This window comes from Rissa tridactyla, chromosome 4 (genome assembly GCF_028500815.1).
Source record: "Rissa tridactyla isolate bRisTri1 chromosome 4, bRisTri1.patW.cur.20221130, whole genome shotgun sequence".
In the NCBI taxonomy this organism is placed as follows: Eukaryota; Metazoa; Chordata; class Aves; order Charadriiformes; family Laridae; genus Rissa; species Rissa tridactyla.
Window position 1 is genome coordinate 7603909 of NC_071469.1, and position 23538 is coordinate 7627446.

At 37.5% G+C, this 23538-nt stretch overlaps 2 protein-coding genes across 6 annotated transcripts in view; one reads left to right on the forward strand and one right to left on the reverse strand.

Annotated features, from left to right (window-relative positions):
• KIF18A (kinesin family member 18A) overlaps nucleotides 1–11878 on the reverse strand; it is a 42878-nt gene extending 31000 nt beyond the window's left edge. Inside the window, exons 1-6 of the mRNA XM_054198209.1 lie at nucleotides 11260–11878; nucleotides 10650–10807; nucleotides 9440–9544; nucleotides 8294–8404; nucleotides 2681–2878; nucleotides 667–843 (exon numbers count right to left, since the gene is read on the reverse strand). Coding sequence (XP_054054184.1) covers nucleotides 667–843; nucleotides 2681–2878; nucleotides 8294–8404; nucleotides 9440–9544; nucleotides 10650–10807; nucleotides 11260–11587 — 1077 coding nt within the window. The 5' untranslated portion in view covers nucleotides 11588–11878. The remainder of the gene's footprint in view (nucleotides 1–666; nucleotides 844–2680; nucleotides 2879–8293; nucleotides 8405–9439; nucleotides 9545–10649; nucleotides 10808–11259) is intronic.
• Nucleotides 11879–12607: 729 nt separating this feature from the next.
• The window catches only part of METTL15 (methyltransferase like 15), a 105449-nt gene continuing 94518 nt past the window's right edge, over nucleotides 12608–23538 (forward strand). Inside the window, exons 1-2 of one of the 5 annotated variants that reach the window (XM_054198214.1) lie at nucleotides 12608–12631; nucleotides 14602–14882. In XM_054198214.1, coding sequence (XP_054054189.1) covers nucleotides 14619–14882 — 264 coding nt within the window. In that variant the 5' untranslated portion in view covers nucleotides 12608–12631; nucleotides 14602–14618. The other 4 variants (XM_054198211.1, XM_054198215.1, XM_054198212.1 and 1 more) reach the window with 4 other exon arrangements.

The window sequence follows — 23538 nt, forward strand, 5'->3', positions numbered from 1 at the left end:
CGACTAGTTTTACTGTTTAATGTGTATCTTGTGCATTTTATTATAAAAACTATCTTTAAGTATGCAACAAACAGAAACTACAGTCAACACCATATTACGTAAAGGAAATTAGGAGCTGCAATACAAAGGATTATGAAAAAAAAAAAAATCAGAATAATCTGGATAATAGAGAGCAGAAGCCAGGACAGCCTAGTAGCTTTTCATTTCTCAACAGAATCTCATTGAGCTCCTTGGCTGCGGCTGAATTCTACCTGTAACTAACCTAGACTGGCTCTTGTACAACTGCTTAGACATTTCTTCAATATACTTCACAGTTCTCTGAGAATGTAATAGTAAGATACTGAAACTGGCTGTGAATTCTACCAGCTGAAGAGTATTTCAAAAATTTGAGGTTCACAAAACAAATTCTTTCAAAACGGCAACATAATCCTATTAATAAAGCTATGTTGCTTTTAGGCCAAAACTAGCCAGCTGTACTCTCTCTGTATCTACTACACGTATCACTCATGATGAAGAGTTGACTGTAAGAAAAAAAAACAGGTAACTGAACAAAATTTTGAGACAAAGGTGAAGGAAATTATAATTGGTAAAAGAAATAACTCTCTCTTCTCTTAATACTATATTATTATACATTGACAAAAGATCAATAAATACCAACATACTCACAGAAGACTTAATATCCTTTGCTCGGTTTGCATACTTAAGAGTATTATATGTATCATCGTAGAACATAGAAGAGGGACTAACAGCAGCTATCATTATTGTTCGGCAGTTTCCTCCAAGAGAATCTTTCAATAAACGAGTAAGCTTGCTGTTTCGATAAGGAATGTGCTGTTTCTTGCTCTAGAGAGACAGTTATATGTATATGTTTATGGATTAGTCAACTGGACTTTGAATATTCACCTGCCTAGAAGTCTACTTAGAATCTCAACAATGCCACAAAACATGACAAACAGCCTTGGAACTTTTCTTTGACATAAGTAGTTTTCCCAAAATTGCATACACATCTCAAGTGTTTTTAAATCTATTGGAACTGTTTAATACTTTTATAACACGTGTATTAGCCAGATTACTTTACGATGTGTGGATACATAGCAACTATTTTTGTGATGTGGGCAATTAACAGAAAAGGTAAACCACATAAAACTACTTTCAGTTCACAGAATAATCGAGGTTAGGAAGGACATCTCAAGATCCATCTATTCCAGTCTGCTTGCTCAAAGCAGGGTCAGCTATAGCAAGCTGCCAAGGGTTGCACAGTTGGGTTTTCAATATCTCCAAGGATGGAGACTCCACAACCTTTCCAGGCAACTCAAAGTCTGCTTTGTGAAGCTTTCTTTCAATCACATCTACTGAATCTTCATCTCACAGCACAAAGTTAGATCACTAGGACCCCATTTCCACACCAAATAAGTCAACATGAAGAATCTTACTTATGTCAATGGTACAGATTCTAAATTCTGCCTCCCACTCCAATAAGATAGTGATAAGAATACATGGCACCAGGAAGAGAATTAAGAGCTCTGATCATTTTTCCCTGGCATATTTGAAGGGGAAACTGTTAGCTGAACAGAAGGACAAGAAGTGTATAGCTGTAGGTAATGGACTTGGCTTTGGCAAAAGTTCAGGATGTTTTATCATTCTCCCACATAACTTGTCCCCACTCCTTCCCTTGAGCTGGTGAGCCAGATCAGGAGACTAATTCACTACTATGAGCAGGGGGTGTGCGTGGAACAGCACAAAAGAACAGCTTTGGATAGGTGTTGTTTTCCCCTATAAAAGCCTCCTCCCCTAAGATTAAAGGGCATAAACCTCTGGAAAAAAAATATCTTTGCTCTTGTGTTGTAACTCTGGTATTGTAATTTTACTTGTTGCAGGAAATTAAAAAGCATCTATGTTTCATTAAATGACTGAATCATAAAAAACCCAACTTCATTAATGCTAAAAAAAACCCCACACTTTTTTTTGTTAATATGCAGGAGCAGTGTAAGACCAGGAGCAGCATACATATAACTGGAGGGTAAGAACCTTTCTAATTCAAACTATATGAATCCTAGGCTTCCTGATTGTGGGACAGAAACAAAACTTATTCACCTCTATGACTAGCCTACAATAAGGCAAAATCAAAAGCAGTTAAAACTGTTTAAGGCCTTAGCGTTTCTATTCTGAGTGCAAGCAACAAAACCCAAGATGTTTTCCTAAAATATTCTTCCACAGAAAAAAACTCCATGTAGTTAATTTAAATAAGCCTTTGAGACTTAAGGCAGTCAGAGGGATGCAGATTCCAACATCGGTATCAGCAGAAGTGAAATACATAATACATACTCTAAAAAGTTGTTTCTCTTCCAAGTAAAAGTTAATTTCAGCATTGGTGCTAATGTAGCAAAAGTGAAGTTGCATCAGATGAGTCAGCAACAGAAAAGATAAGGCAAATTTTTTTTTCCTCTCCCCAAAGCTTACAGGGACTTTTTTTTTTTAAATTAGAATGATTCTAAATGTACCTTATGTATATGTTTTTTTAATATACTCCATTAGGATATCCCAGGAATAAATTCCAAAGATACAGTAAGAGTCAAACCAGATATGATACAAAGAGGTAGTGCCAGTTCAATACTTACCATTTTTAAAAGTGTTTTCACAACACTAGGAGGTGAAGATTGCATGGAAAAGCAGCACATACCTTTGGATTTGCCAAGGCATTAATGACATTTCCAAGAGCTAGCAGGGAGCGGTTAATATTTGTTCCTTCTCTAAAACGAGCCCCCTTGGCATTTGTCGCACTGGCACGTTCAGATCCTGCCAGGTCAATGAGAGACATTTTGGCGATGCGAACGTTTTGATTAATACTAGCTGTTTTATCTTGCTGTCTTAGATAAATCTACAAAAAAAAATAAAATAATTAAAAAGTAACCACTAACCAGTCTGTTACTACTCTAAGCAGCAAGTTCATTTTACAGTGTAACAACTATTTTCAGAAATATTTATTGGAATACTTCTTAAAATCTAAGTTAAACCTTTTAGTACATATCTAACACCAACAAGCAGTTTGGCCTAATAGAAAATAGCAAATCCATTTCTGACACTTACCTCTTAAGCTCACCTGCTTCACATATTAGCAGGGAAAAGGCAGCAGAATGTGGTTGCACTGGGTTTGGATGGGATGGAGTTAGTTTTCTGCACAGCAGCCCATACGGTGCTTTCAGATTTGTGACCCAAACAGTGCTGATAGCACACTGGTGTTTAGCTTTTCCTTGAACAGCAGTTGTACAGTGTCAAGGCAGTGGGCAAGTGGTTGCAAGGGGACAGCTGACCCTAATTGATCAAAAGTTTTTCCAAAGTAGCCATTGCTTGAGGACTGGCTGGGGACCAGACTGCCAGTGGCAAGTGATTGCTTCCACCCCACCCCTGTCACTTATTAAGTGAACCACAAGGTATTTCTCTCTCCTCTCACTTTTGCCCTTTTGATTCTCTCCCCAGTCGTGCTTACCACAGTGGCAAAGATTGGTGAGCTTCAAATGAATTTCATAGCTAAAAATAGCTCTTCATTCTTCCATGCTTAAGATGCATATGACATTATTGCACTTTAAACTGAAAGAGGTGTTCATTTTTTAAAGGCACCTGTAAGAGTATGCCATAGAGATATACATATTTTTATATATATATATATATATATATAGGGATAAACCAGGAAAAAGGCCAGACTTCCAGTGATTTAGACTTAACTGTAACTACCATTAATAGGAGAACAATACTCATTTACTGCTGTGAAAACACATACTACAGGATCTTTTGGGAAACTGTGACCCCCAAGGCCACTTGTTCCCCCCTCATCCCTTCTTTTCTGAAATTTTCACCGTACAGGAGACATACAACGAACTAAATGCTTTTGCTTCCTTCTGCTAGTGAAGGTATTCTTTCCTCAGGTTTATGAGGAAGTCAGCAGAGCATGATTATACAGTCAATAAGAAGAATTACAGTTATCTTTAGATGGCTTTTACGTTTTTCCAGGATTCTCTATAAATTTCCCATTCTTTTGTGTTGAGTGCCTTGCCATTTGTAAGGCTAATGGTTACTGACACTTTAATGAACACGCTTTTAGACAGTGAATTGGGAAAGAGCTGCCATACATATAAGGTGATTGACTAATAAAGACAATATCTCACCAGCTTTAAGCTTTGCACATGAGAAATTATGTTTTCACAGCAACTTGTAATAGAAAAAGAATTGACAAGTATTGGGAGGGAATAAAAGTCTTATGACTTGCCACAAGGTATGTCCATACCAAACAGACATGTTGCTGTATCAAACAATACAAGTAAGTTCTGTTGTAATATTTCTAGCACAATATACCCCCCCCCCCAAAAAAAAAAAAAGAAGAAAAAAGCCACTTCCTTGTACTTACCTTGGTAAAGTAGCTATCTCAGGCTGATAGCACTCTACCAGAACCCAGTAATTATCATTAGTGAAGTAGGAAAAGGCAGAGTGACAGCCAAACTATGTTGTATGACTCAAGCTTTTATAAAAATTCAAAAGATACAGGAAATGCCCCAAAGCAGAATCTTTTCTATTTCTTTGTCCGTCAGCAGAACACTTTCAATAGAACAGTGCGGCAATTGGGATTTTACTTTCAGATGCAGTAATTGCCTGACCTAGATAGAGATTTCAAACCCAAGACAGATGGTACAGTAAGGTAAAAACTTGCATCTCTAAAACCAGCTCAGAATGTCCTGGGCCAAGACTTTTACTACTCTCTGAGTCAGTTACAGAAAACGTCCTGCTCCAATAAAGTTAACAAGAACCAAGGCCAGCATAAAAGATAATCACTCACTAGAAACAGGAGCAACTCTTAAAGTAACAGAAAACTTAAAAATGAAGAGGAATCGAGACCTCAATAGGGATTTTTCATCATTTGTATCTGTGGAACCAACAAGGCAATAAAGGATGAGCAGGTAAGACATGTTCTGCAGAGTATCACAGATTTGTAGAAAAAGACAAGAAACCGACATAAGTGTTTACTTGTAATACTGACTAGTTTGCAATTATTTCTTACAGATGCCAACATTGCTAATAAGTTTCTCAAGTAGATGGAGTACTTAAGAATCTACTTTAAAAAGCATATGGTTGCGAACTTGCTTAGCTTAAAGCAGTGCACGTTAATTAAAATCTGTTAAACTTCCAGCTGCATTCATTGGACTCATCTAGTTAGCAACAGTAATGTTCCTTTAAAGTGCCACATGCAGATGCAGTACTTATATTAAGCATTTAATTACACACACATTCTTATAAATAAGTGACATAAACCCCCCTCCTCCCAAGCACAAAGTCACTGCTGCGAAAAGGCTTAAAACCCATTCACTCTTAAACGCACTATTATTCAAAGGCTGCACTAGTTTATCTTTGAGAACGCATAATATTAGTAGGTATTTATATAAAGCACACATTCAAGATACAACTGTCTAACGAAACGGATCATGACTTTTACCAATAATTTGTGCACTTAACAAGAAAATAAACACTTACGCAAAAGCAATTAGATATCTTGATTGACAACTAGACCAACTCAAAAGACAAACGCAACAAACATTCAGGATTATCTCATTACAAGAGTAAATTGGTTTAGGAATATTACAAAGAACACCAGAGAAAGTTTTTGGTAACTACAGTATCCTTGAACAGAAACATTCTGACAGCTTTTGTGAATGAACTGTGCACTGGGACTGAATACTGAGTAGACAGCAGAATACTCTTTGCACCATGGCATGGCAATAACTAGTCTTTACATTGAAAGGTCTTTTCCTTCACAAAAAGGTTCTAACATCCAGACATTTGTCCCTGAATATCAAGTTCAATCAAATATGCCATTTAGCCAGTCTCCATATACAGCTGCAGTCAGTTAAGAGACAGCCAGTGCATTTTACACTGCTGAGGCATTTACTACTACAGGGACATAGAAAAACAGAGAAAGAACACGGAGAGATTAGTCTCGAGATGACTTTGTCAGTTACCTCAAGCTCCAGAAAAAATTATAAAATAATAAATGTTCACAGTAGTTTGAATAGTCTTAAGAATTCTATTATCAACAATAATGATCTCAGAGAAAAATCATTCTGAGCTTAATACACGTGAGCTGCAAAAGCATATGCTTTTTACTTTTTAAAGTCAGATGCTTACTGTAACAACATTTTGCAAACATTCAGACAATTGTGAATTGTACTTTCTCATGCATCACACCAGTTTACGATGTGTATATAATACACACACAGCAAAAAATAAGAAACAACGCTTATTCATTTCAGAACATAATATAAAATGCATTTACAAAACCACTGAGCATGACAGTTTTCATTCATTGCACTGCAAACAAGCTGCATCTTAAATATATATATTTCTGTATATATATATAAACACATAGAAATTATATTTGCTGTTTCTACAATATTTAGACATGAGAGGACCTTTGTTTTCATTATGGTTGTACTTATATTGCCCCAAAACAGTCTTTTCACCTGCATGCGTTCATATATGCTTTACTTCTGCTGTAAGCTGGAAGTAGTTTGAAATGGTGACTTTTAAAAAAAAGTGTAAGTCTGATTAAGTACACAGATCCATTTTTTGTCATACATTAAACAAATTCGCGGTAAGGTACAGGTATGCTAATTTGTCAGTATAGTTTATTTGGTGAATATGCAACTTCTGCTAACAACTAGATTTATCTACAGTGAGATCAATTTGCAAGAGTAAATACAGAACGTAGGCTGGAGAAGACAAACTCTCCAGCATCCCTGTTCACAGAATTGCTTGTCTTCTTGTTGAAGATACTACAAGTTTGCAATATTTAGCCAATTTATTTAATTGCTTGCCACTTTTAGAAATGAACTGAGAAGGATTCAAAGCCTGCCAGACAAGACAATCCAGGGGTTTTCCCATTGAGTAAAGGTGAGGAAAGTAAAATACTCTAGCCCAGCAAGTAAAGAAACAGAAATCAGCAGTTTGCTCTCTGGTCGCAGTCTGTGGCACTGCACTTTGTGCCTTATTAAAGGCAGCACACATACACGACAATGCAGCTCTCAAACTGAACAACTTTGTGAGAAGTCTTTGCCTTAAATGTACAACCACGGACAAGACCTCAGGGGAAATTAAAACTTGGAGGGGCAATTTGTAACAGAAGTCTAAGGTATATAAGAAAACATAGAAGCTTTTAGAGTGGGAATGACTTTTGCTTTGTTACATATTTTAGAAGTATTTAACACATTTACTGTCTGTTATTAACCTCTTTTCTCATTGAAAGTGACAGTAGAGCTCTGGAGAGCTAACTTTACAGCTACTTGGCATTACCATCATCCACGTCAAAAGACAAAGTTTTCACTACAGTTATTAATCATTGCTTAAGTCTGCAGATATAGTTAAGAACTGCTTAACAGTTAAATAGTTCAGCTGTAATGCAAGGACCAGATTTCAAATTTGGTTTAATATTTTGGCAACATATAAACACTACAAGATAATGTGCTTTGCAGTATGCACTAGCAAACAGAAAAAGAAGTTTTAGCTAACAAGACCCATTTTTAATTATATTTTTTTAAAAATACCACATGTTTAAGAGGAGTCAGAAGGATAAGGTGGTGGTTACCAAACAGCAATAATCTTTGGAGAAGTCCTAAATTCTAGCAGATTTGTACAACACGTGCAAAACGCATCTGTAGAAACTAAAAACCAGCATTTCATTTCAATAATACCAGTATGCGTGTGGAGATATTTTCAGAGAATATGTATTGCTTTAGTTCTTCTCAAACATGGTACATACCAGAATATTAAGAAATCACTTTAGTGTAAAAATCAACATGAACCAAAATAAGCAGGATGAGAAAGTACTACTTGAGAATCTCAGTTCATAGTCAGATGTATAACTGCCTTCGTAAAACATTTTTCCTAGAAAAATGTTGAGCAACATAATGAAACCAGAAAGCATTAACACCCCCCCAACAACCTTCAGTTTATAAAATTACAATATGGAAGTATATTCAAAGCTCAAAATTAGTTTTACAGAAAAGATATTTCTTCTAAGGGGTATTAGTCCAAACTAATGGAACCAGAGAGCTTCTCATTGAATTAGTTTTTTCAAATATAATCATTATGAACCTTTACATACTTACAAGGAATGAAGAGTCAACAAGTCAATCTCCTCTCACCTAAACTAAGGTTCAACACAGTTTAAACAAAGAGCTTCTATTGTATTCAAATTTAAACAACTACACCTCACAGTGATGACCACTGTCTATCTGCTATATCATCTTACCTGAAAGACGGCATGGGACCGGGAAGAGGTGGCATTTACATCCGTGGGATGCTGTGTTCTATTTTTATTTCCATAGTCCAACATTTGAAGGATTTCCTCTGCCGATTTAGGCTTTAAGGATAGAGCAAAAGATAAGCACACTTTATTTTTTTTCTTTTTTGTCGACTATAGGAATTTCTACACTGATTCTAAAATACAGTAACATTCACCTTCAAAAAAACAAATAAAGGAACTTAAAATTTTATTTACCTAGATATAAAAGAAATTTCTGTTTTGGAATTGAGGCACTTCAAACTAACACTTTCAGTTAAAAAGCAGTACGGCACAAGAAGCAAGCACTTTACTAAAAAAATTCCCTGGTTTAAATTTCTGCAGTTAAGAATTTAAACAAATCTCCACAGGTTCTCCATAGTCAGAAAAAGTTTTATTTAAGAATGACTGACTTAATTTTTCTTATATTAATGTATTACATAGTGATATACTAATTTTTTTTCCCCTGTAAGACTCAAGCTTTGGGAAGGATGGTGTTCAGTGTGAACAAAATTAATGATGCTGTTACCTGTTGAATCATTATCTCACGTACACAAAAGCTGGAAGCTATACAGCACATAACATACACTAAAAGGCTGCAAGAAAACAGGTCCACAAGAGTCAATTTTCAGATTGGAAAACTAATTTCTATCACTGACTGACAAAGAATTGCTATGCTGGCCTGGAAAAGCAATTTAAAGGGAAACTTTTCACACATGGTTATTTAAAAACAAAACCAACCCTGAGAAGTAGACACAAGATTTGTGAAGGTGCAGAACACTCTGAGATGTTGTAAGAACTGCTACAGTGTATTAGCCAAAACCCAAATATTCCAAAACCTGAAGATGAGCATCAAACCAATGGTACCCTTTAGATACTAAGAACTGGATGCTGTAATCCATTTGTGCTTAAGAAAAATAGCATTTTTTTTCCACAACATGCTTTTGAATAATTAATTAGATTCATTAGTTACTAAGGTATTGGTGATTATTGCCAGAAAGAAATCCCACTGGGAAATTACCAAATTGCACATAACTTTAACAGATCAATTCGAACTTCACCATTTTCTCAAACACATTGTGAGGTTTCCTGAATTTCAGTATCTTATTTACATACCTGATGTAACGTTAGCCCTTGAACTATCACCCCTTTCTGGGTATCTTCACGAACAGCCAGAGGTCCTGAGTTTACCAGCAGATCACGGATCTGTTCATTGTAGATCTTCGAAAGGGAATTTAAAAGCTGTTAGTAAAGCTATCCTACCATACTTGACAGGATTAAACTTAACTAACCAGAAATCATCACGGCCTTTTTTAATACTTCTTTAAGACAAAGTAACGAATTCATTCCATAGAATTTTTGCCAAACAGCTTTCCTACACTGAGCTTAAAATAGTCAATTAATTCAACTGTATGAATTTTTTTAGCCATTAAAGTGGGAGTCACTCTTTCCTAGTAAACCTTAATTTTTCATTAAAAAGCTAAGTTTACTCTCTTTACAAAAAATCAACAAACTTTTGCAGCAAACACAAGTCCAAAGCATTTATTGTCCTCTATTACACTTCAGAGAGATTTCTTAATCCAAATGTACTTCTGTTAAAATTCTTGAATACTTTATTTCTTGGTCTGTGGAAGCACCTGAAATAGCACATGGCAAAGGAAACTTTTCCCTCCTCCTTCTCCTCCCAAAATACTAACTAGTCTTCTATTGAGGGGACTAGAAGGTGACAATTTTGCTATTACTGCATGACAGCAGTGCCAAGGCAGCTACTTGCTAAAAACAGAACTGTGATGCAAAAAAGCTGAAGAGAGGAGAGAGGAAGGTGACAACAAAGACCAAAAGGAATATTTCTGAAGAGCTAACCTTTGGCATAGCAACCCTAATTCAAGGAGTTTTACTTTATTGTAGCTAAGTAAACTGAAAACTAAAAGTTATCATCAAAGAGGGATTGGATATTATTTTGCTGTGCGATTTCACAGTGTATATAGATTTCACTGTGAAGTCCTGAAATATATCCCTGAAAAGAGATTTTCTCGTACACATCAACAGATGTTCAGAGGGATGTAACTGATCAGCAAGCCAGAATCATTAAAATTTTTAGTGAATATATTAAAAGATATTGTTCTTTTTGGGCAGCCTTCTGTAAAACAGTAACAGGTGCTTATGAATAATGACAAATTTGTGGAGCACGGTTCAGTTCCATTCTTATCAAGAACACATTTTGTAAAGTCTCAGAAAGGGCTGGGGTAAGGCAAAACCAGCTTATCTTTATTTATTAAAATATGCCTTATTAGAAGCAACATACCAAATACAGGAACTAGCTTACCTCTAAGTAAGAGACAGCAACATTGCATATTTTATCTTCTTTTATTTGATCCATGCAATTATAAAGCGCCATCATGGTTAAATACATCACTCCAGGATCTTCAGGGGAACCTAACATTGTATGAGTCTTTCCAGCTCCCGTTGCACCATATGCAAGTACTGAATTTTCACAAAAAAAACAACAAAGCAAACAGATACACTATATATCAATAAGCTAATCAGGAATCCAAAAGTCAAGTGGACATTCACACACCTCTGTCATTCCGCACAGCTGTTTTCATAAACTGATCAAGTTTCTTACTTAGGCTTTACCTTTAACAGCTACAATCAGAAAGCTATTTCAAAATCACATTTATTTTTGAATTTTCAGTTCAAAATTCAGGTAAAATTCTGAAGTCTATTATAACCCTAACATGAACTCATTTACAAAAGAGAGTAGAGCTACCTTAACTTCCATAGGCTAAAAAGTCAGCCTCTCATATCTATAAATTAAAACATAATGTTTTATCTATATCTCAGCCTTTTCTAAGGCCTCTGCAGCAGTCAGAGACAATGGTAGAAACTTTGAATTAGTTTTTGAATTGAAGAAGATAAATAGCAAGTTTACCCACCTGTGCAGTTATATCCGTTTAAGAAGCCATCAATTACACTCTTGGTAGTATGCTCAAAGACTTCCAACTGGGATGAACTTTCAGCAAAAACAGCATCAAACACAAATTTAAGATCTTTGTTTTTTCTTTTGTTAATATCCCTATGGGTCAGTCTCTTCCCTTGAAAGAAGCTAACTTCTTCCTCCTTCGGATCAAAGACCAGTATATGCTGGTCAACAACATGAACAACTTTGCTAAAGTTGCCATCTTTTTCCTTTTGAGACTCTGGACGGACACGGACCACCACTTTTACATGATTACAGACATCTTCTTCCTTCGTAGCAGACATAACAATGTCCCTTTTGTCCCCCTTCTTCGCTTCCAAGACTCTTTCAGATCAAGCAGCTGAATCTTTTCTGCAATTGACAAAAAAAAGTGAAAGGCTGTATGTTTCAAATAGTTCACACCTGTAATTGGGACTAACATCTTGCACCTGTGCTGGATCTACCCATTCCTTGGTTAGCCCTCTGGACTGCTACAATGACAGCATAGCTTTGGAAAGCGCTGTAACTGGCCTGAAAAAGTGACCTAATTCAGCACAACTTTAGGAAAAATAAGTAGCATTTCCCTAGGAAATTTGTAAGCTTATTTTAACAATTTAAACTACTAATTCATTTACTGGCTTTCCTTTATTTCAGAGCAAGCTTGCAGATGAGTTTTCTGCAGACCAAAGCAAGTGGTTTTGTTGTTAATCAGAAGCAGCAGAGCAGCCACCTACCTGCTTTCTCTGAGTTACTGGTTTAGTCACATTGCACGTACGTTTAAAGAGACAGTTGAAGTGGGATTCACATGAACATAACTCGCATAGAATACAGAAGCATATTTCATAGATGTCAAACCATAATTTCCTTTGAAAGGGCCATCCTCGCTCATAACTGCGGGTCGTTCACCCCCAAAAGCAGGCAGAGACCTTTACGGTAAAAGCTCTCAGTAACACTTTTTCGGCTTGCCCTCTCTCAGCCGACCGAGACACGGCCATAAAGCAAAGCCATAACGCTGAGGGAACACCCAGAGGCAGGCTAGCAGGGGGCCGCGGCCCAGCCCCACCCTGTCCCAGCCCTCTCTGCTCGCTCCTCACCCCACCACGATGTAGCTCTCCCCCGGTACCCACCGCCAGGCTCAGCCCCACGGTACAGCCGAGGATACGGCGCAAAAGCCCGACCGCTACCCGGCTACCGGCCGCCCAGGACGCCACGGCCGCTACTCACCTCAGCGCCGCGGCAGAGCAACGGCCGCCCGCCCCGCCCGCCCGATTCAAACACAAGCGGCCCGCCCCCTCCGCCTCCTCATTGGCAGACGCCCCCATGACGTTAGTAGCGCGACGGCGCCCACGGTAAGCGTGTAGGGACGAGCAGTTCAGCTCGCGTTACGGCCTGACTGCCGCCGCCGGTACTCCCGGGACTGGGCCGTGTGGTGTGCGCGGCGTCCCCTGTGGAGCTCGGCCCCACTCGCCCCATGGAGGCCGCAGGCGCCTGCTATTGGGGGTGGGGGGAGTCCCGGGGGGGTGTCCCCGCCGGTGTGAGGCCGAGGTGGAGGCTCCCCCATAGCCGAGCCGCGGGGGGCGGCGCTTCCCGCCTTTTTGGGTCTCTCAGGGGGAGGCCTGAGCTGAGGGGGGCTGCGGTGAGAGGGTGTGGGGATGGCCACGTCGGGAGTGGGGCTGAGGGGCAGTGGCAGAGCCCGCGGTGAGGGGGGCTTCTCCTCAAGCATGGTGGGGTGGGCAGGCGGCCCCTCGTGTCCCGCCGGGCGGGGAGCAGCCCTCAGCCTCTTCCCTGCACTCCCGTGAGGCCTGGCTTGGGCTGGCGTATGGGCTGCGTTGCCGCATCTCCCGTCGCCTCTGGGGAAGAGTGTTATGGAGTTTAGTTCTTGTTCTCTAGCTGCTTTTACTGTCCGCTTCAGTGCAATTCCCTCTCGGCAGCTGGGACTCAAACTCTGCACGCGTGCTGCTTAAATACACACCGTGAGAAATTACTTTCTGCTCACTTCTAATTGTGTACAATAGGGTTTGTTGGAAGCAAAATGTGTCCCTGGTATTAATAACACCTCCTGGGCTTGTAACAGTGTAGGGCAGTGTGAGCTGGATGATGGTTGATGGTCTTCACCCTGTTCATACAGTATTTTCTGTAGAGGCATTGTGGTTTGTTGCAAAACCTGTCTGTGCAAGGTAGTAGCGTGTTACATGCTTCCAAATTTAAGGTAAGGGGAAATATTGCCCAGCTGAGGCTTAAACTATCAGAAGAATAACTTTCTGTAGGTGATGACTTAGCATGTTCTTATCTATACAGACCAAATATGCAAAGCCTCTGGCTAGGTAAATCCAAGCAAATAATGTAATAAATATCTAGTAGTTAAAAAAAGGTTGCTCTTCTGTTAATGGGATAAATGTAGGATGGCACCCTTTCGAATGGTTTTGTGCCAAAGTTTGCAACTTTCCTACCTGGCAGGAGAGAGTATGCAATACAGTATTATAGAAGGTCTCAGCTCCATAAAGAGACGCAGATATCTTATCAATAAAGGCTACCTGTATTAAACTTTCAATTTGCTTTTTTTTTAATGGAAGGTAAAAATTTACTTAAGTCATACAGCATTCTACTAATAGGTTACTGACTTTGTTTTGGAGTGTTTTGGATGGAGGGAAAGAATCATCAGTTCTCCATGTAGTTAAAAGACAAAGTACATACCTAACTACTCTGATGTTTCCAGGGTTTTGAGTATTTCAGTCAGTTATACTCTGGAGAATTCTTACCTCTATCTGTGCTCGAAATATTTGGTATTGTAAGATGTAATGCATGATGAAAAACATATATTTACTGAACATGTTACACCAAATTATAGCAGTGTCTTAAATACAGTTGCAGTATTTGATTTGTCTGTTCCTGTTTTAACTAGAAATATGGAAAACTTGGCAACAAGAGTGCTACTATTCAGAGCAATTGTCTCATTACATTTGGCAAAACAGAAGGGAGCAGTTTGAAAGTAAAGTCGCTGCTCTGGTTGTGCTCAGATTTGGTTAGTTGTTTACTGTTAGCATCTCTGGGACATTGTAACACTGTTACTAGTTCTGGCAATCAAAAGGAAAAGAAGGTGGTCCTTATGAAAACTGTTGCTTGTATATGATTGATTGGTAGATAACATTGAAAATTCTGAAAACAAGTTACAGATTCTTACTTTTTGCTGACATATCTATAAAACTGCCCATCTTGGACTGTGTAATGCTTTTACTTAATAGCATTTCAACTCTGTTTTTTAAACAAACCTACTGTTCTAAATGTTTGAAGTAATTCCCTACATCTATTATTTTTCTAGGTTGATCAACTCCAAAAATGTTATCTAAGTGTCTGTGCCAAGTTTACAAATGTTTGTTTCTGCGCAACTTAAAACTGAGTTCAGTAAATGTGGCTACTTTGGCCAGAAGGATCCATTCTTCAGCAAAAAAGCTTTCTGACTGTGAGTTAAAGGAACAAGCCGTCCAGAAATGCGAAACTGAGGAGTTGCCTCAAAGTACAGAAAACAATAATTTTGGAAGATTGCACATACCAGTGATGCTGGAGGAGGTTGTTAATTGTTTATCCCCCCAGCCAGGCCAGGTGAGTTAAATGATTAATTAACATTTGTGATTCAGTAGCAGTGCAGCAGAAAAATTTGTGCAGTCTAGGGATAACTGTTGTTCAGAGGAATAAAGGGATGCTCTTTAAGAACCAGTTTCACCTTTTAAAGGTTCTATATTATTTTGCAATTTAAATTAAGGCTCTGTATTCAAAGTAATAAAAATCTGGTATCTGTATGCCTGAATCCCCAAATAAGTGGAATTTGTTGAAGCTGTAGTAATTATTTGCATAATCTCTTGCTTTTGTGCTTATCTTTCTGGATTGCTCTTGTGTATTTCTAGGGTTGTGTTAATTACTAATAGTAGCAGGGAGTTCTTATGTATGGTTATGTCATCAATTTGTAAGAGCTCTCTTTCTTTTGTGTAAGAGGTAGTAAGTATGTTGGTTTTAAAAACCATCATCATCATACCTTGTTCTGAGATGCTTATTTCAATGGTTTCACTTATTTTGAGGCATTGTATTTCCTTAGGATATGCTTACGCTGTGTAATGTGGTGCACTGTAGAGGTACTGTAGTTATAAAATGACTGTGTATGGTACCAGAAATGGTTTAGCATCAGTAATGTGAAAGTATTACAAGTCGTCTTACTTGGCTACAGCACTGTGAGTAGATTCCTTTTGGTATCTGGGTTAACTCTGGTCTCTCTACACTGAAGTGTTGATGTATCTACGTTGTACTGGTGTATGCAGCGTAAGTCTACTGTTACACGCTCCATTTAAAAAAAATGATATACAGTGAAATAGCATTCGTCTGAGGGATCTTAAATACAATATCAAGTCAAAAGGATTTCTTACGCAACTTAAATGCTTATATGATTTTCACTTTTCAGATGTTTTCATCTGTGATTTTAGTGCTTTTTATGTTACCATCATAAAATCTTATTAATTTAGTTTTACTACAAAGACGGAAATGATACATAAAGAAGTGTAAAGTTCAAAGTGTGTGTGTATGTTTGTTTATTTTTCCTTTAAAACGGCATAGTCCAACAGTGGCAAGGGGATATAGCAAGTTTGAGGTGGATTCAGGAGTCAAAAAAAATTGCAGTCAAATGGTGTTGCATTGCCTTGTGAGGACTTCTTTAGTTTGGAAAATAATGTATCATTTTAGGTTGTTTAAAAACCAGAGAGAATCTGAGTAGCGTAATTATTGTAACATACACATTGTTCTTGCATGTGTCCTACTGTTGAAGATACCTAAACTAGTGAAAATATAAGGAACTTCAAGTTCCGTTTTCATTCAGATGTCAGAACTGTCACGATAAATTAAATGAACATATAAATTGTGACACTGTGTAAAGTATTTTTCCCAGTTATGTAACTCTTAAGTGAGAGTTAAGAAGAGGCTGATGAAGTGACTGTTTATTAAACTGTGTTTGTTGATATAAAAAGAACTTATTTGGCAACAGAACTTGCAAAAGAAACTCTGTTTGTGGTTATAAACTGTGGAGAATAACTATTGTTGTCCCTGAAGGCTTTTTGATAATTTAAATATTTGTGAATGTAAAATAGCTTATGATTGGGGTGGGATTTTTTTCAGGTCTGTGTTTACATGGTTTTGCAGATTGCTAAGCTAGTGGTGAACCACTAATGATGGATATAAGAGAGCACAAGTGTGTTACCTTGAACAAAAGCATTTATAGTATGGCTAACCTGCCATAACTGAAAATAAAAACAGCACTTCCGTTTTTCTTTTTTTAAAGATAGAGTAAATTGTATATTTGCAGCACTTTCTGAAGCCTCAAGTTTTGAAAATAAGTAGTGTCCAAAAGGATGCAATGTGTCAACTGAGTTTTGGTAGAGTAAGAGTCAGTGAAATTTTAAAAAACACTGACACTGTTTCTTGCTGACGTGAATAATGTTACTGTTTCTGTTAAGGGGGATATAGAGCTGGGACTGTTGTATCAATTTACGTTTTTAAGGTTATAGTCATGACTAGAAAGTCCATCAACATTTTCTTCATTTTGTGAGCAGGGATAGTAATGTTCTCACCTTGGATTTTTTTTTTTCTGCTTTCTTCTCTCCTACAGATACAAAGATTTCCTTTACTCAGCTTTAACACAGTTATATTCTTTGTTATAAAAAAGCTGGTATGGGCCTCTATTTCTTGTTGTGTCATAAGACAAGGAGTTGCCAATATAAAGAAAATCCAATTAGAAAGACAACATTTTCCCCATGGTTTTGGTCAGCGAATGGGGCTTTCATTTTAATTGTAGGGGTTCCTAAGAAAATAAATGTTGCTGAAGTGAGTCACAGCTGAGATAAAGATGTTAGTACCCTCCTGTTGAATATTCTTGTTGACTTGTTTGTGGAATATTCTTGTTCCATGTTTGTGGAATCTTGTTTGTCAAAGGTTTAAGATAGTATTTCCACTTATCTTTGAATCTTCTTTTATTGTCTTAGAGCTTGTTTCTATGAAGTCCCTGTAGTAGTCCTGTCTTTGAAGAACATTGTACAAATTAGTTTTTACTGATCTACCTCACTTCTCAGTGAAAAGTCTGTTGCAGTAAATCCACACGCAAGTAATTTCCTCTTTAAGTTCACTGTATTGACGAAACTACATTTTAGTCTTCTCAGTCCGCTGGTGTTTAGGCATACTTGACCAGTGTTTCTGCAGTTGTCTGAGTAGCTTCAGTTTTTCCCGTTCTCTTAAAGTTTAAGGATAGCAAAGAACCAAGCATATTTTCAGAATGAATGTCTTTGGACATCCAGAAGCATGTTTTCACAATTTTCACCCTATTTCTTCCTTTGTAGTAGTCACTTGCCTTTTGACTAGAGATGTGGATCTCTTCCACATCATACAGCTATAGTGATATGAAAAAGAATTTCATTGGCAGTGTGTTCTAGTATGAGTGCCAGAGGATGAAACTTTGAATTTTTAGTTATTCTTATGGGAATCTTTTAACAAAGGTTCTTATAGGTTGCAAAGCTCTAGGAAACTATTTTGATAGTGTTCCAGCACAAACAGCGCAATTGTATGTATAATGTTTAAACTTCAACTAGAACAAAAAGAAAGATTATACCTTACTCAGATGTTATGGAGAAGCCTGAAATCTGATGACATCTATCTTGAGATAGCTGGGACTTCTTGCGAAGGTATAAAATTTGATTCTTCATTAAGTTATTCAGATTATTTTTGCTATCCAGCTTTCATTGAAGGGGGTATCCTCTTTGTCTTGGAAATAATATGTGATACCTAGAAAGACAGGCATTTCTTAAAAACATCCAGCTTTGCTGTGAGCGTTCAGTTTTTCAGGTATACGTTGCATTGTTCTCAAGATAGCTATTATTTTAATGTATCCAAATGTCAAATGATTCTTTTTCAGCTGAGAGAGGGTATGAGCATGGCCTTCCAGAATAACAAGAGGAAGCATAAGACATTGCTGACAGTCAAACATTGGTCTTTTGTCACTGAAGTGCTGCTTGAGCTCGCCAATTAGTTTGAAGGCAGTAGCCCTTTACTTCCTGAAGTTCTGTTGCCGCTGTTGGATGTTGTTGATCTGGAGCATAGTTGTTTACTTCCTCTTCCGTAGAGCTAGTTAGTCAAGCAATAAGTGACACTCAAAGGAAGCTGAGGTAGGCTGCTGGTGTGCAAAAGCAGAGTCTATTGTTCTGAAATTGTTGTCTTAGTTTCTTTATATCCATGTCCATATGTCAGTATTCCTTTTTCTGCCTTATATTGAGTGTTAAGCTCTTAAGGACAAAAATAACCTTTCTCTGTACAGCACCCTGCAGAGTGGACTTCTGTTTTCTGAGAAGGGTTTCCAAGTATCATGGTGTATAAATAGTTTTGTGCCTATGCTGGTGACCAGTGTACTTACCGTAGTACTTCCAAAGCCATCTGCAAATAATTTATAACTGGAACAACCCATTTACACTAAAGGCTCTCAAAATGGAAGTTTTCTGCAGGGTGTCCAAGATAAACAGGAATTGAAAAGGGACATGGAAAAATTAATTCTGAGTTCTGAAGTCGTATGAAGTAGTTTGTAGGATGCAACCAAAATTCCAAGTTTGGCATGGAATATTAATTATATCGTGAAATAAATGCTGAAATACCTCTTTCGGAAAAGCACAACACTCCATGGACATAGTAACTGTTTTTATCGTTTTAGCCTATTTTCCACTGGACTTGTAAAATGAAAGTAGGTGACACAAAGTGATTTATATAGTGTTCTTTATTGTAGAAACAACTATATGCTTTTGTTTTGTGGGAAGCATGCAGAAAATATCTTTCAATATGCAAATTGTATGGTTAATTTTTCTGTGGTGGCAGTGATGAACCTTAGAAAAGCAGCACAGTGCTTTATATGGTGATTGATAAAGATAAGCTGTTGTAAAACAGGAAGAAAGATACTGGAACTTGCAAGAGGCAATAAATTAATATAGAGAAATTACGAAAATATTCTGGGCATTACAGAACACACTTTTTTTCGTGATACTTTAGTGTTACTGATGCATGTTGAGAATTATTTCAGCTGATCATGTAGTTCCTGTGTACCCTCTCAGTCACTCTTGTCTTGCCTGATTTCCTGGTTGTGTATATTGTGAGTTTATGAAAGAGACCAGCCAGATTTCAGATCACAGCTGTGTAGGGAGATGTGAAATAAAATGTGTGTAGAGTGTGTATGTATGCAAAATGTATTAATTTTCTGTGGTGTGTAATAGGAAACTTGTTACATGGAATCTCATCATATAGAGAGCACTGTTGAAAATATTTGGATGAAATCGTACTTTAAAGGGGATTTTTTGGTGAAATTAGCATTTAAAGGTAGTGCGTGAAAATGGAAAACGTTTTCAAAATATTTTCAAAAAAGTTGCAATTAAGATGTGCACAAGGTAGTCCATCAAATATCTATTCTTATATAAATTTATAGTATTGTGTGGTTTTTATGATAGTAGTGTCTACATGGAGATTTGGAAGACCAGACCCCATTTGCCTAAGTTCCTTAACTTATAACCAATTGTTCTCTGCTGTGACAAGCAGTCTAAATAGAAAAGTAACAAGGTAGGAGGAGTATTATTTAACAGCGTGATGCCAGCAAATGTCATACAAGTTCTACAGTATCTGTATCTGGGTGAGTTCTATCACAGGAGGAGAGAAGGGGACAGGGAAGAAAACAAGACAGGAGATGGTGTTCATGAACGGCTTGTCAGCTGAGGGGGTGGAGAAAGTCCAGTCACGCTCTTCAATTATGTGAAGTTTTGTGCTTTGCTGTCTTCAGTAGTGGGCCCCCAAAAAAATACAGGGGTCATAAATTCCTTAATGACAGACAAATTAAAACACGCATGACTTATTTGAAAGCACCGCACTATTGTTCTCAGTTTTGAAGCTGGTGTTGCTGTGCGATTAGGCTGTGGTACCAGGAAATGAAAAACATGCATGTATTGGATCTGAATGGTGGCAAGATAGGGATGAGGCATGGTGAAGAAGTCCCTTCAGATTTTACTTTTTTTATACATGAAGATTTTGCTCTTCAGAGAGAAAGTAACTAGAAAACTTGGGTGTGGGGGAAGAATGAGTTGATGGCTACAGCTGCACAGGGAAGAATCTTTTGGTTGTAATTCTTGGACATCCGCCCAACCACCTCTTCTTCCCACCTGCAGCATGGCTCTCAGCAGGCATATCTAAATGGTATCACCAGCAACAACAACAAGACAGCTCTCACCAACCTTGTTCTGCGTCTTTCTCTATTGCAGTAGAGGAAGGGAAGCCTGCAGCTGCTATCTCCAAAGAGACCAGCAAGGGAACTCATTCTGCCTACTGAGAACAACTCCGCAGATGCGACAGATTTCATTTTATTGTAATACTGGGTTAGCTTGCTGTTATCACTCTATCGCATAACAAATGATAGTGCTTCAGGAGACTATTTAAGACGCTGTGTTATAATAAAGATTCAGTGCTTTCGGGTGACTCAGCCTGTAATGACGCTGTATATGCTCTCCTTTTCTGTTGTGACAGCATTAGTCTTTGCACCTCTTGGGGAAAACTAATAAAATTCACCAGAAAGTAATCTAAGCCCTTTAAATTTTAACTTGAGTGAGACTGTGATACCAGAAAGGGTGATAATTAATATATGTAGCTACTAATTTCCTCCCCATCTATACCGTGTGTCTTATTTAGTCAGCCTTTTGGCTAAGCTTTCTTATTAAATATTTGAATTCGAGTTTGCAAACAGGAGTACAGAATTTTTCTACCACAGAAAATATTTCTAGGGGTTTAAAAATCACAACTGGAGTATGGGGAATATCAGCAGGTTTTTTTCCTTACTTTCTTGCCTTTCTGTTAAAGGTAATCCTGTTCTGAGTAGCTTTACACAGTCTTGTTCTGCATAAAGAGATAATCAAAGGGTTAAACTACCAAATCTGATGTTTATAATTAATGGGTATTGTAAGTCATCCAAAAATATATTCTGATTTTTTTTAAATTTGTTTTTAATGCTTCTCCTCCTCAGAGTTTCTGAACATATCTTAATTCCAGTGATGGTTGCTGGTGCTCAGCACCTTGGGAAAATACGTTTTTAATTGTGTTATAAACACTGAAATCAACTAATATTGTTTCATGCTCCCTCTTTATAAAAAGTTGTATTACCTAATATCAAATTGCTGTAGGCACCTGGCAGCTAGGACTTACCAAAAACATGTACATGGCTTTTTTGGGTTGGCTAACCATAAATATTAAAGAATGGATTAGATTTTCAGTTGAGCTTTGTCAAATTTTTATTGCATCTTAAGTATCTCCTCAGTTATAATTGAGGAAAGAAGTTTCTTCTGAGGTAGCTGAGAAAATCGGCACTGTCTTTCTATGTCTAGTGATTAGCTGAAGTCATTCAGACATTGAAATTTTAATTTCCTATGGAAATGTTAATAATGGCGTGCTTGAGTCATAATGTCATTAAATCTCATTCCAGACAACATTACTCTTAGGAAAATGAGTAGAGTAAATAATGCATACTCAAGCGAGGCCTGCCGGAGCTGCCTAAAAGCAGGTGACAAAGGCAGGTGGTGGTGGTTTTTGTTTGCTTCTCTAACCTCTGATCTGCAAGGGAAGGGGGAAAGGGCTCAGCTGTGTTCTGTCGCATTGAGAACACTTGGTCCCAGTAATCTTTCTGGATGTTTTGCTCAGTTACATGAAATGCAGGGTTTGGCTGGCAGGTTTCACACTAGGCAAGGAATGCCCCTTGGCCTATGCTAGAGGGTCTGGGCCCTTTGCTTCCGGACGTGCGAGGATTCGAGTGGTTTACCAGCCAATGGACTTTTGACAGGCTTCTGTGAAGTACCTACAATGGATGACTGAGATAGCCATCGTGTATTTAAGATAATTTGTAGATGTTTACAGGTGGAGTATTCCGGTACGTTCTGTGGAATCAAATTAAGGTATGCAGTTTTAGAAAATAAGTGAAGAAGGCAAAACAATAATAGAGAAGGGGTAAAATGCCTTTTTTTCATGTTTGGTACAAGTAATGTTCATAAGTAAAGAAGGGAGTATCTTGCCTATAAAATTATTATTTTATATTTAGCGGTAATCAGAAAATTGAACCCTTGTGAAGAAAATACATTTGAAATTAATTTTGAGGCTATTGAGTGATTATGATAGATGGGTGTTTCAAAATATCATATTCATAACAGTCTTTTTTCCCCCTCTGTGGAATGATGGTTAACAGAGAATGCAAGTTACCGAAATGCTTGAGTATGCAGTATACTAGTATAATTTAGTAGCATCCTCTGTTAGCATTCTGATGAGGTGAACATGAAAAATGGGTAAGAAGGTTGCATTATGTTGAACTGTTGAATAGACCAGTACTGGAAAATGATTTTTTGTTGTACTTAATACATTATGTGAGAAAGTTGTTTTCCTACAAAATGCCAGCTATTTATTTAGATTTCTTTTTGTAATGTAGATTGCTGGACTTGGGAGTGTAAACAACTTTTTTATCATTTCATATTCTCTCAGAAGTGCTTTTGGAAAATTACAGTCCAGTTATGTTCCACCTATCAGTCCTTACGTTTTTTAAATTACATGTGATAACTTTTTTACATAGATGGAAGGCATGTGCTGTATAGAACTTCTAGGAGATATTTTTTGCTTGCAATTAAAATTCTTTTTTGCTGTGTACTTTATTTGCTTCTTTCTCTTCTCTCTAGTAGATACCAGAAAAAAATGGTTTGTATGGTGTAGTATGTCACCGTTAGCAAAAATATCGAACTGTAAGATTTTTTTTTTCAGTCATCTTTATTTTTTTTAGTGATGTCATAAGGCCTAAAACCTCTTAATCCCTTTAAAATATTTTCACTGACAAGTTGAGCTCTTATATACTTGAGCAAGGTTTGGATGGGAATTTTGCCTCTACAGATCTGTGACTTAATCTGTACAACGTAGTGGCTCGTACGTTTCGTAGCAGTGTCATCAACAGCACCTTTTTGGTAGTAGGTGCAGTGTTTTTGAAAGGTTGTTTGCCTTGCGTATGTTTTCAACATTTTGAAGTTTACTGTAGGACAACTTGGAATGACTGCTTTGCTCTACCACTCGACCACTTTTTGCTATAGATGTTTTTATTTTCCAGAAGTTCCGGTTTTAATTCCTTTTTCATTGTTAATTAATTTCATAATATAACATGGCAGTATTTTGTTCCTGATTGAAG